This window comes from Hypanus sabinus, chromosome 11 (assembly GCF_030144855.1).
Source record: "Hypanus sabinus isolate sHypSab1 chromosome 11, sHypSab1.hap1, whole genome shotgun sequence".
NCBI lineage: Eukaryota > Metazoa > Chordata > Chondrichthyes > Myliobatiformes > Dasyatidae > Hypanus > Hypanus sabinus.
Window position 1 is genome coordinate 52,730,083 of NC_082716.1, and position 14,574 is coordinate 52,744,656.

Genomic DNA, 14,574 nt, shown 5'->3' on the forward strand with positions numbered 1-14,574 from the left:
CTTAGACAGATTAGGGGAATGGGCAAGAAAGTGGCAAATGAAATACAATGTTGGAAAATGTATGGTCATGCACTTTGGTAGAAGAAATAAATGTGCAGACTATTTTATAGACTGGGATAAAATCCAAAAATCTGAGATGCAAAGAGTCTTCAAAGTTCTTGTGCAGAACACCCTAAGGGTTAACTTGCAGATTCACTCAGAGGTGAAGAAGACAAATGCAATGACAATGTTTGTTTCAACAGGTCTATATGAACAAGGATGTACTTTATAAGGCACTGGTGAGTCCTCACTTTGAGCATTATGAACAGTTTTGGCTCCTCGTCTAAGAAAAGATCTGCTAGCATTCTAGAGGTTCCACAGAGGTTCACAATGATGATTCCAGGAATGAAAGGGTTATCATATGAGGGACATTTTGTAGCTCTGGGTCTGTACTCACTAGAATTTAGAAGGATAAGGGTGATCACATTGCAACTGTTTGAATGTTGAAAGGCCTAGACCAGAGTAGATGTGGAAAGGATGTTTCCCACAGTGGGGGAGTCTAGGACAAGAGGGCAAAACCTAAGGATAGAGGTGTGCCCATGTAAAATAGAGGTGTGGAGAAATTTCTTTAGCCGCAGGTCTTCTGTTACCACAGGCAGCTCTGGAGGCCAAGTCATTTAGTGTATTTAAGACAAGCTTGATAGATTCTTGATTGGACACAGCATCAAAGGTTATGGGGATCTGGTTAGGAAGTGGGGCTGAGGAGGAAAAAAAAGGATCAGACATGATTGAATGTCAAAGCAGACTCGGTGGGGCAAATGTCTTAATTCTATTCCTATGTCTTATGAAATCATATACAAGACAGACTAGGTAAGGATAGCAGATTTCTTCCCTGAAAGACATTATTGAATCAGATAGGTTCTCAGAATAATTGTGTTACTATTACAAGGACTAGAAAATTGCTGATTTATTTAATTACTTGAATTTAAATTTCCAACTTCCATAGATAGGTCCCTGGATCACTGGTCCACTCAGGATGCTCGTCAGGTAGCTAAGTTACTACACAGCATGCCTTTAATGCAATACGAGCCAGTTTGACAATCTATTGAGTATCTGAATGTACAAAATCTATCATCCTCATTGCTAGACGTATCTAATAACTGAGCATCTGGGGCAGAGGATTCCACTGAGTAGGTAGGGTACATGACTGTCAAACTATGCAGCACCCACCCCTTCAAATAGTGGCTTAAAAGCAAATCCATCATTCCTCATTAAGAGGTGTGGTTTGAGGAATAAAGGTTCTTTGGATAATTTTTCTACTCTTCTTCAAAATAGTTCCTTTGGGTCTTTTACATAGAAAAATTTGAAAGACTGTACTTTGAAATAAAATAACACAGATAAAAAGACATTGTAATGTTAAAAACATGGAATAGTTCATCTGTAGCTCTCAATATGGTTGTTTTAGAAGTACAAGTTTTTACATGGCAATTGCAGCATTGTTTGAACATCAATGGAATAATGTTGGTATGGTTCGCAAGAGATAATATTGTACTTGTAAGTACTCTGTAGCCAGTTCACTCACCATCCAATAACTGTGTGCAGGCCAAAAGAATTCCTGAAAATTCACTCTGATGTTTTTTGTACAACAACCTCAAAGCCTGGAGAAGTGAATCAACAACAGAGACAAGGTTTACATAAAACTCACCATTCAACTTGTTTGTGCTGCATGAGGAGCTGCTGGATTTCTTCTCTACACTTCTGCTGGTGTTCTGGGTGTTGGGCCAAACAGTACAGAAGCCAAGAAATTCCACTTGCTGTTGTGTCATGGCCTTCAAACATAAAAGTGTCAACTTCTGCTCGGATTTCTTCATCAGATAGTCCCTTTCCATCTTCATCCTACAACATATTAATGGTGCCTTAAATGATCCTCAGGCTTGTTTGCAATTAGGATTTTCAAATGACATGGAACAGAAAAAAAACACTGATAAATGCTCTTAAGCAGTAGTTATAATTATGCTTTACTTGAGTAGGCAACATACAGCAGTTTGGAACTTTACCAAGGAAATAATAGGAATTTGTTTGAATTTTTCTGTAGAGGAACAGTGATGTAAAGAAACTACTCTTTAGTAGCGAACACAGTAGCAGTGAAATCTTACACCTGAAATCCAAAAAAAAATACATACTCAAATTTTTTAAATTTATCATTTGTCAATTAGGAAATACCTTTCCCAATCTGTGCTTGAGCTTTATCCTTAAGAGTAGGTACACTATAACAGGAATAACAGGATAGGCTTTTTTAGAACATAGAAATCTACAGCACATTACAGGCCCTTCAGCCCACAATGTTGTGCCAACCATGTAACCTACTCTAGAAACTGCCTAGAATTTCCCTAGCGCATAGCCCTCTATACTTCTAAGCTCCATGTACCCTATTGAATTCTCTTCCACTACCGCCACCGGCACGCATTCCATGCACCCACCATTCTCTATATGAAAAACTTAGCCCTGACATCCCCTCAGTACCCATTTCCAAGCATCTTAAAATGATGCCCCCTTGTGTTAACCATTTTAGCCCTGGGAAAAAGCCTCTGGCTAGACACACGATCAATGCCCCTCATCATCTGACACACCTCTATCAGGTCACCTCTTGTCCTCCGTCACTCCAAGGAGAAAAAGCCAAATTCACTTAACCTATTCTCATAAGGTATGCTCTCCAATCCAGGCAACATCCTTGGAAATTTCCTCTGCACTCTCTCTATAGTATCTACATCCTTCCTATAGTGAGATGACCAGAACTGAACACAGTACTCCAAGCAGGGTCTGACCAAGGTCTTATATAGCTGTAACATTACCTCATGGCTCTTGAACTCAATCCCATGGTCGATGAATTCCAACACACCATACACCTTCTTAACGGCACTGTCAACCTGAGAAGCAGTTTTGAGTGTCCTATGGACACGGGCCCCAAGATCTCTCAGATCCTCCAGACCGCCAAGAGTCTTATCATTAATATTATATTCCGTCTTCAAATTTGACCTACCAAAATGAACCACCTCACACTTACCTGTGTTGAACTCCATCTCCCACTTCTCAGCCCAGATCTGTATCCTATCGATGCCCCGCTGCAACCTCTGACAAACCTCTGGACTACCCACAACACCCCCAACCTTTGAGTCATCAGCAAACTTACTAACCTACTCTTCCTCATCCAGGTCATTTATAAAAATCACAAAGAGGAGGGGTCCCAGAACAGATCCCTGCAGAATACTACTGGTCACTGATCTCCACGCAGAATACAAACCATCTGCAACCACGCTTTGCCTTCTGTGGTCATGCCAATTCTGGATCCATAAAGCAAGGCCTCCTTGGATCCCATGCCTCCTGACTTTCTGAAGGAGCTTTGCATGGGGAACCTTATATAATGTCTTACTGAACTGCATATATATTACATTCACTGTTCTACCTTCATCAATGTGTTTTGTTACATCTTCAAAGAATTCAATCATGCTCAAAAGGCATGACCTGCCCTTGACAAAGCCACATTGACTATCGCTAATCAGATTATGCCTCTCCATATGCTCATAAATCCTGCCTCTCAGGATTCTCTCCAACAAATTGCGCACCACTGAAGTCAGACTCGCTGGTCTATAATTTCTTGTGTTATCTCTACTCCCTTTCTTGAACAAGGGAACAACATTTGCAACCCTCCAATCCTCCGGTACTTCTCCTATCCCTACTGATGACACAAAGATCATCGCCAGAGGCCCAGCAATCTCCTGCCTCGCCTCCTTCAGTAGCCTAGGTTATATCTCGTCCAGCTGGTGACTTATCCAACTTGATGCTTTCCAAGAGCTTCAGCACATCCTTCTTCATAATGTCTGCATGTACAAGTGTTTCAGTCCACTGTAAGTCATCCCCACAACTGTTAATGTCTCTATCCCTGGTAAATACTGATGCAAAGTATTCATTAAATACCTCCGCTTCCTCCTCCGACTCTATGCACACGTTTCCACTATCGCATTTGATTAGTCGTATTCTCTAACGGCTCATCCTCTTGGTCATCACATACTTGTAGAATGTCTTGGGGTTTTCCATAATCCTGCTCACTAAGGTGTTCTCATGGCCTCTAACAGTATCTACTTCCTTGAAACTTTTGTAAGCTTTTCTTTTCTTCTTTACTAGATTTTCTACATCCTTTGTACACCATTGTTCTTTAACCCTATCATCCTTTCCCTGCCTCAATGGAAAATACCTATGCAGAACTCCATGCAAATGTTTCCTGAATATTTGCCACATTTCTGCAGAACATTTCCCTGAGAACATCTGTTCCAATTTATGTTCCCAAGTTTCTGCCTAATAGCATCATATTTCCCCCTACCCCAGTTAAATGTTTTTGCAAATTGTCTGCTGCTATCCCTCTCCAGCACTATGGTGAAGGAGATAGAGTTGTGATCACTATCTCCAAAATGCTCTCCCACTGAGAGATCTGACACCTGACCAGGTTCATTTCCCAATACCAGATAAAGTACAGCCTCTGCTCTAGTTGGCTTATCTACAAACTGTGTCAGGAAACCTTCCTGAACACACCTGCCAAACTTAACCCCATCTAAACCCCTTGCCAATCAATATTAAGAAAGCTAAAATCTCCCATCACAACAACCCTATTATTATTGCACCGTTCCAGAATCTGCCTCCCTATCCGCTCCTCGATATCCCTGTTACTATTGGGGAGTTCATAAAAAACACCCAGTAGAGTTATTGCCCCTTTCCTGTTTCTGACTTCCACTCACACTGACTCAGTAGACCATCCCTTTATGACTTGTCCTGTCTACAAAACAACTGAGATCAGGAAAATTACTGAACCTGTCAATAGCTTTGTGGTGAACTACATATATCTGTCTGGACACGCACCCCCCCCCCCCACCCCCCTGCTGACTGCTCCTGTGGCTCCTCCCACTGACCCCGGTATAAAGGCGATTGGAAGCACAGCCCCGGCCTCAGTCTCCAGGATGTAGTGTGGTGGTCAATTGCTGCTTGTTCTTTCTTCCAGCCAATAAAAGCCTATATCTTGCCTCACGTCTCTGAGAGTTATTGATGGTGCATCAAGCTTATTACCCAGAAACCTTTTATTAACCAACAATTCAGCATTTCATAATCTTTAAACTTTCAAAAAGTTACCTCAGTGAGTTTCAAAAATGATAAGTTATACACATAAATATTAATAATTAGATGATCTAACCAGGAAACTACGGGCAGGAACATTATATTTTTCCCTATTGTGCATCTTTGCTTAAGTCAATACATGTGAAAACTCACTATGTATTGGCAGAGAGATTGTCCAGAAAACATTTAAATGCATTCCATCAATAAATGATTTCACAGCTGAGTGTATGTTTTCCAAGATACAGGCACAAACCCCAAAAACAAATGCTTTTTAACTGGGACTTTCAAAAGAAGGCTTGAAATTTCAAAGATCTAAGTAAATTTATTATCAAAGTACATATCCAACCCTGAGATTCATTTTCTTGCGGGTCATTAAAGTAAATACAAGAAACACAATAGAATAAATGAAGGACCACACCCAATGGGATGCAAAAAAATAACAAACAGTGCAAATACAAGAAGAAACATATGGAGAAGGTGAGATGAACTGTCCTTGAAATTGAGTGCATATATTGTGGGAACAGTTCATTGAAGGAGTGAGTGAAGATATCCCCACTGGTTGACGAGCTTGATGATTGATGGGTAATAACTGTTGCTGAATCTGGTGCTGTTGATCCTGAAGCTCCAATACCTTCTTCCTGATGGCAGCAGTGAGAAGAGAGTATCGCCTGGGTAGTGGGGGTCTGTTTTTTATGATGAATTCTGCTTGCCTGCAACTGCACTCCATGTAGATGGGCTCAATGGATGGGATGGCTTTACTGGTGATGGACTGGGCTGTATCCACTACTTTTTTTTTTAGACTTTTCCATTCAAGAGCATTGGTGTTTCCATACTAAGCCATGATGCAACTAGTCAATATACTCTCCACCACACAGCTATAGAAGTTTGTCAAAGTTTTAGATGACTTTCCCAATCTTCACAAACTTCTAAAGTAGTAGAGGAACTGACCAGCTTTCTTCATAATGGCACGTACATGTTGGATCCAGGACTAATCCTCTGAAAGGAGGACAATAAGAAATTTAAAGTTGCTGACCTTCTCTGCCCCGATTCCCCAATGAGGATTGGCTCATACACCTCCAGTTTCCTCCACCTAAGGTCAACAAACAGATCCTTGGTCTTGCTGACATTGACAAAGAGGTTGTTGGTGTGGCAGCACTTGAACAGATTTTCGAACTCTCTCCGATATGCTGATTTGTCACCACCTTTGATTTGGCCAACGACAGTGGTGTCATCAGCAAACTTGATGACATTGGAACTATGCTTAGCCTCACAGTCATAAGTATAAAGTGAGTAGAGCAAGGCCCTAAGCACACAAGCTTGTGCTCTTGTACTGAAGGAGATTGTGGAAGAGATGTTATTGCCATTCTGAACTGACTAGGGTCTGCAAGTGGGGAGTTTGAGAATCCAGTTGCACAATGAGATATTGAGGCCCAGGACTTGAAGCTTATCGATTTGTTTTGGGGGGATGATCGTGTTGAATGCAAAGCTGTAGTTAATGAAGAGCATCTTAATGTAGGCATCTTCACTGTCCAGCTGCTCTAAGATTGAATAAAGAGCCAATGAAAGGGCATCAGCTGTTGACCAGTTGTGATGGTAGGCAAACTGGAAAAGATCCAAGTCACTTCTTAGACACGAGTTCATATGTTTCATCACCAACCTCTCAAAGCACTTCATCACAGTGGATGTAAGTGATACAGGACAATAGTTATTGAGGCAGGTTACCACATTCTTTTTAGGCACCGGCATAATTGAAGCCTGCTGAAGTGATAAATTAAATATATTGGTAAACACCCCAGCCAGTTGATAAGCACAGGTCTTTAGCACTTGGACAGGCACACCATGTAGTTTGGATGCTTTCCGCCGGTTTATTCTTCTGAAGGATGCTCTCACATCGGCCTCAGAGACTGAAATCACAAGATCATTGGGGCCTGTGGGTGCTGGTGAAGGTCATCTGGGGCTATGGGAGTTCATGGTTTAGCTATCTTGGTTAAAGGAATAAATGAATCAAAGGCAGATTATCATGACTGGTTAATGTCATCCCCATTACACAAATGTAAAGGAGAACAAAATAATTATTACTCCGGATTCAATGCAGCACAAAAAACATACACAATAAGATAAAGAACACAATAATAAAAACATAATAAATATAAATACATAACTTAAATACTGCACGTTGATTAAATGTGCATGAAGTGATTCGAGGCACAGGAGAGTCTGTACATAAGGTCATTGATAGGAAATGATAAAGTAGTGTTGGCTGGGGGCATGGAGGGATAGGTTAGTGGGTGGAGGTGTTGATCAGCATTACTGGTTATGGAAAGTAACTGGTTTTGAGTCTGGTGGTCTTGGTGTGGATGCTACGCAGCCTCCCCTCCTATGTAAGTAGGACAAACAATCTACAGGCAGGGTGAGTGAGATCCTTCATGTTACTGGCCCTTTTCCAGGACTTTTCTTTATTAATGTCCTTGATAGCGGGTAGGCTAGTGTCGGTGATGTGTTGGGCAGTTCTGACTAGAATGGCATGGACTAGGTGAAGAGCCTGTTTCTGTGCTGTCATATTCTATGACTTTATGATTCTGTGGAAAGAGATTTTAAATGAGTGAAGTTCAGAAGGAGCAAACACAAGGAAATCTGCAGATGCTGGAAATTCAAACAACACACACAAAACGCTGGTGGAACACAGCAGGCCAGGCAGCATCTATAGGGAGAAGAACTGTCGACGTTTCGGGTCGAGACCCTTCGTCAGGTATAGTGTATAGATGTGGGCACATCTGCAATACTGCACCTGGTTTTGGTCTCCTGACCTAAGAAAGGATATGGTAGCACTAGAGGCAGTCCAAGAGAGGTTCACCAGCCTAACTTCCGGGATAAGAGGCTTGTCCTATCAAAAGAGGTTCAGCAGGCTGGGTTTGTATTCTTTGAAGTTTAGAAGAATGAGGGGTGACTTTATTCGCTGGCTGGTGGCGTAATGGCATCAGCACTGCACTTTGGGGCGGAAGGTCCTGAGGTGAAATCCAGCTGGCTCCTGTGCACGCTTTCCATCTGTGCTGGGTTGAGCGCCGATCTAGCAACTTGACCTCGTAAAAAAAGAAATTGCCTGCTACAGAAACATCAGCAGCAAAAAAGTTGATCTCCTATGCTCTCTTGTGAGTTGAAAGGCAATTTCTCTCTCTTTATTCAAAAGTAATCAGATTCTAAGGAGGTATGCAGAGCAGATGTCGAGATCCTCCAACTGGTGGGAGAACCTTGAATGAGGGGACATAGTTTCAGCTATGTGGCCAATCACTTTAAACTACATAGAATTTTTGTTTTCATTTCTTGGATGGTAATAAATTTTGGTAATTCTCTGCCTAAATGAATTGCAGAGAATAATTTATTGGAAGTAATTAAAGTACAGGTTGATTTATTTTGAAAGGTGTGGAGGACCGAGGGTTTTTAGGATCTGGCACAGAGAAGGAGTTGTGGCTAAATTTTAAAGAAACTTTATTATCACAGAAGGCATATGTTACCATATACTACCTTCAGATTCATTTTCTTACAGATATTTTAAGGTAAAAATAATTTTATGAAAAGCAATATATAAGCAGACAATAACTGACAAACAACCAACGTGCAAAAGAAGTTGTGCTGTCCTACTGTGAATGACTGGAAGAAAATGAATCTCAGGGTAGTATATGATGACATATACGTACCTTGATAATAAATTTTCTTTAAATTTTTAAGGCAAACTGTGTGAATAAAACATAATACTGAGAACACGAGTTGGAAGGAATTTTTGAAAATGAACCATCATTTCATACACTCAGTTTAGAATAGAAGTGAATGAAGTTGGCCACGCCAGTTCAGGAGCCTGGTGATTGTAGGGTAATAAATGTTCCAGAACCTACGGTTTCTGTTCCTCCTATCCATTGACAGTAGTAAGAAGAAAGCATGGCCTGGGTGGTGGGCATCTCTGACAATGGATGCGGCTTTCTTGTGGCGGCACTCCATGTAAATGTACTCAGTAGTAGGGAGCACTTTGCCACTGATAGACTGAGATGTACCCAGCACTTTCCGTAGCCTCTGCCTTTGCTGGGCACTGGTGTTTCCATATAGGCCATTCCAGACCATAATCATACTGAATGGCAGGGCAGGCTTGAGAAGCCAAGTGGCCCAATCCTCCTCCAATCTTTTAGGCTGATAGGTAGCACAGATACTTCAAGACAGATTTGCATATGTGCATAAGCTGTCTTTGGTATTTGTACTACTCTTTAAGCTTTAGAATGCCTCTCCAAGAGCTGGCAGAATAGCAGTGCTATGGAATATGCACTTAACCATAGCTGTGGCACAGGAGAAAGGACTAGAGCAGGATGGAAACTGAAGGAAGCCGTCAGAAAGTTTTGAAGAAAGCAACAGGTTCACTGGCTGCTCAGTTCATCTTGGAGCCCCTTCTATGTTGCAATGGTTTTTTTTAAAGATGAACAGCTGACTGGCAAAGCACTTACATTTGCGTGACTGTATAATTTAAAAGCTACTAATGCACATTTCCCTGTGTTTAAATTTTACGACGAGAGTACAGACAGACCTGCAAATGCCTAAGAGCAGAATCGAGCTTCTGTGAATCTATGGGTTTTGTTTATTTTTCTCCTCAGTTGAATGTGAAACGAGTGTCAGTGACTTGCCGGATACACATAACTGTGCCCTTTGGATTAACAAATTCTAAACTTATCCCACCAGAATGACCTGCTAGGAAGTTAGTTACCATGCAGTCTTTGACACCACCCAATAGCAAGGGTATAAAACTAAGACAATGGTAAGTACGGTTTGATTCAAAATTAAGAGAGAGAAATAGTTGCAGTGACAAACAGAAAATTGCTTTGTTTGACCATAGCTGAGAAGCATTTGGGTGGCCTGATGAAAGCAAAAAAGGGATTACATTTGAATAAATGCTGAGCAGGCAGTGTCATGATGCTAAGGGGATTTAAAGTAATCCAAAAAAAAATTAAAAAGGTGATTAAGAAAATGTTACTCAGACCATAGAAGCAGAATTAGGCCATTTGATCCATCGATTCTGCTCTGCCATTCAATCATGGCTGATAATTTTTTCCCTCCTCAGTCCCACTCCTCAACCTTCTCCCTATAACATTTGATGCTGTGGCCAATTAAGAACCTATCAAGCTTTCCCTTAAAATATACCTGGCCTCCACAGCTGCCTCTGGTAATAAATTCCACAATTTCACCACCCTCTGGTTAAAGAAATTTCTCCACATCTGTTTTAAATGGATGCCCTTCTATCCAGAGGCTGTGCCCTCTTTTCCTAAACTTCCCCAGCAGGGAAAACATACTTTCCACACCTACTCTGTCTAGGCCTTTCAACATTCAAAAGGATCCAATGAGATCGCCCCCATCCTTCTGAATTCCAGCGAGTACAGACTCAGAGCTATCAAAAATTCCTCGTATGATAACCCTTTCATCCCTGGAATCATCCTCCTGAATCTCCTCTGAAACCTCTTTAATGACAGCACATCTTTTCTTAGATGAAGGGTCCAAACTGTTCACAATACACAAGGTGAAGCCTCACCAGTGCCTTATAAAGCCTCAGCATCACATCCCTGCTCTTGTATTCTACACCTCTTGAAATGAATGCTGCCATTGCATTTGCCTTCCTCACCACCAACTCTACCTGCAAGTTAAACTTTAGGGTGTTCTACACAAGGACTCCCAAGCCCTTTTGAATTTCAGATTTTTGGATTTTTCTCCCCATTTGGAAAACAGTCTGCACAATTATTTCTTCAACATTGTATTTCATTTGCCACTTTCTTGCCCATGTTCCTAATCTGTCTAAGTTTGTCTGCAGCCTTCCTGTTTCTTCAACACTACCTGCCCCTCCACCAATCTCCATATCATCTGCAAACCTGGAAACAAAGCCATCTATTCCATCACCGAAATTTGATATTTAGCATAAAAAGCGGTCCCAACACCGACCCTGCGGAACACCACTAGTCACTGGCAGCCAAACTAGAAAAGGATCTTTTCTGCCTCCACTCACTGCCTCCTACCAACCAGCCAATGTTCTAAACATGGCAGTAACTTTCCTGTAATACCATGGCCCTTTAGCTTGGTAAGCAGCCTCATGTATGGCACCTTGTCAAAGATCTTCCAAAAGTTCAAATATACAAAATCCATGGCATCCTCTTTATCTATCCTACTTGTAATCTCCTCAGAGAATTCAAACAGGTTCATCAGGCAAGATTTTCCCTTAAGGAAACCATGCTGACTTTGTCCTATCTTGTCCTGTGTCACCAAGTACTCCATAACCTCATCCTTAACAATTGACCCCAACACCTTCCCAACCACTGAGGTCAGGCTAACCGGTATATAATTTCCTTTCTGCTGCCTTCCTGTTTCTTAAAGAGTGGAGTGACATTTGCAATTTTTCAGTCGTCAGGTAACATGCCAGAGTTCAATGATTTTTGAAAGATTATTTCTAATGCCACCACATTCTCTACCGCTACCTCTTTCAGAACTCTAGGGTGTAGTTCATCTTGTCCGGGTGACTTAAGTACCCTTAGGTCTTTCAGCTTTTTGAATACCTTCCTTGTTGTAATAGTAACTGCACTCACTTCTCTTCCCTCACACTCTTCAACACCTGGCATACTGCTTGTGTCTTCCACAGTGAAGACTGATGTAAAATGCTCATTTAGTTCATCTGCCATCTCCTTGTCTGCATTATTATTTCTCTGGCCTCATTTTCTAGTGGTTCTTATCTACTCTCATCTCTCTTTTATTTTTTATACACTTGAGGAAAGCTTTTACTATCTACTTTGATATTGTTTGCTAGCTTGATTTTATATTTCATCTTTTCCCTCCTAATGATTCTTTTAGATACTGTCATTTTTTTAAAAGCTTGACAATCTTCTGTCCTTACACTAATTTTTGTATGCCTTCTCTTTTGCTTTTACATTAGCTTTGACTTTCCTTATCATCCATGGTTGTACTATTTTGCCATTTGAGTATTTCTTTGTTTTTGGAATACATCTATCCTGCATTTTCATCATTTTTCCCAGAAACTCACACCACTTCTGCCCTGCCATCATCCCTGCCAACATCACCATCTAATTTACTTTGGCCAACTCCTCTCTCATATCACTGTAATTTCCCTTACTCCACTGAAATACTGCTATGTCATACTTTACTTTCTCCCTATCAAATTTCAAGTTGAACTCAGTCATATTGTAATTAATGCCTCCTAAGGGTTCTTTCACCTTAATCTCCCTAATCACCTTCTGTTAATTACATAACACCCAAACTAGTATAGCTGATCCCCTAGTAAGCTCATTGACAAACTGCTCCAAAAAGCCATCCTGTAGGCATTTAAAAAACCCACTCTCTTGAGATCCATTACCAACCTGATTTTCCCAATTTACCTGCTTGTTGAACTCTCCCATGACTATCATAACTTTGCCAGTTTGACACGTCTTTTCCACTTCCCATTATAATCTGTGGTCCACATCCCAGCTACTAGTACTGGTAGTGATTAGAATGTGAAATTCTCCATCACACATTATTGTCGACTAAGTATTTTTAAAGGGGAATTAGATGGTGCCTAGAAATACAAGGAGAATCAAGACAGCAGAATTCAACCTACAGTACATGTGAAGGCAATCACGGGGCAGACTTGAATACCAAATGCTCCACTGTGATGCCCTGATATTTTATGGTTTATATTTTAACGTCAACTTGAAATTTTGAGACAGAAGTGTGTTGGATGACTATGAAGCATTTTTTTCTCTTGCAGCCAAGCTTGCCAAACCTGGATCTGAATCTCAGTGGATATGTGCTAACATGTGCAAAGCTTTTAATTTAACAGCACACTCCTCCATTCTTTAATGCAACATCTTCATCTGCATAGATTACAGGGGAGGAGGGATACAAATACTGTATCCCATTTATTTGCCAGGCAAAACACAAACATGTCAATCATTTAAGCAGACAAACTGAATGTGTCTGAGATAATTGTGTCAATGCAGACTTACTATAGGACTCTCCTATCCAATAGTATTGTTATATGAACTCACTAATACAGAGAGAACAAGATATCTGTGCTTAAAGATAGCTAAGTGATAGAGCTTACTCTACCCTTTTTTCCCACAATTTTCCCCCCAGGAATAAAAATACCAGTGCACTGCATCCTGATATTGTGAAATAGACAGCCATTCCCTATTTAAAAGTCAGGAATAAATCTAATGTGATTCATTTCTAAATATGTTGAAACTTCAGAAAATACTTTTAAAATATTAAAAGGCAGACTCATTATGGAAATCTAGTGGGAAATTAAAATAGTTAAGAAATCTTATTGTTGCTGAAGAAAATTGAATTAAATCTGTTAATTCAATTTGTTTAAAATCCAGGACACTGAAATAAAAAGGAAGATTGACGCATTAAACATTTATTGATTAGGACCTTAAATATTACTGGCAACTAACAGGGTGTGTAAAGGTTATAAATAAAAGAAGCCCATTTTTACTCCTTCATAAAATACTGAGGAGTCAGTGATTCAAATGGCTGATTATTTCAAATACTGTGAATGGATGTCTTAGTCAAGCCAGGTGTAAGTTTATTGACAACATCGTACAAGGGCTAAAGGCAGTCAACAGCCTCAGACCCTCAGTGGAGGACGAAGTCTCATCTTAACCATTAGTCTGTTCATTGTATCACAATGAACTTGGGAACCTTTCCATCATGGTTCTTGAGTATCTGTTCTGAGAATGTTGAACTCACATGCGTAGCTGATATATGCTTATCACGCAGCAGGACCTTGATATCATTAACAGTATTCCTGATCTATGCTTTGCCATTGGGATTACAGCTATAAGAAAAGCCTGAAACCACAGTAGATACCACTGCAAAAGTTACTTACACAGCAGAAGACATAGCTTAACTAGAACTATTAGCTGTTACTATATGCAGACACTTACCCTCGCACAAAGCAGAATATCCAAGAAGTCCAAATACCTCCTGTCCTTGATTTTTCCCAACTCTTTCTTATCTTTCAATGTCTCTTTTCTCTGCCGTATTACTTCCTCTATTGGATAGAAACCTCATTAGGACAATGCACACACAATTTTCATTATAACTAAGATGATTGTACTCATGCAGGGAGGCTATAAGGCTGAGCAGAAATGTTTCTATGTTTGCATCTTTGTGCTCTTTTTAAATTTTTTTTAATGTTTGGATAAATTTGTGTCATCAGTGTTGTTGAGAAACAAGCACTTGATGTTTATACATTGTTAAAAATTCAGAATTGGAAATATACTCTCAAGATAATAGAAAAACCATTTAGGATTGAGAAAGAGGAGAAACTATATGCCAGTTTAAGATTAGATTCCCAGATTTTTGGGTACAAGAAATTGAAACAGGAGGAGGAGCTTAGGAGAATCAATGGCACCT

General features: G+C 40.4%; 1 protein-coding gene and 1 long non-coding RNA gene across 2 annotated transcripts in view; one reads left to right on the forward strand and one right to left on the reverse strand.

Annotated features, from left to right (window-relative positions):
- LOC132401959 (cytochrome P450 4B1-like) overlaps positions 1–14,574 on the reverse strand; it is a 77,946-nt gene that overhangs the window by 25,641 nt on the left and 37,731 nt on the right. The window contains exons 7-8 of the mRNA XM_059984339.1: positions 14,103–14,209; positions 1,685–1,875 (exon numbers count right to left, since the gene is read on the reverse strand). Coding sequence (XP_059840322.1) covers positions 1,685–1,875; positions 14,103–14,209 — 298 coding nt within the window. The remainder of the gene's footprint in view (positions 1–1,684; positions 1,876–14,102; positions 14,210–14,574) is intronic.
- LOC132401961 (uncharacterized) overlaps positions 1–14,574 on the forward strand; it is a 28,571-nt gene that overhangs the window by 13,449 nt on the left and 548 nt on the right. The window lies entirely within an intron of this gene.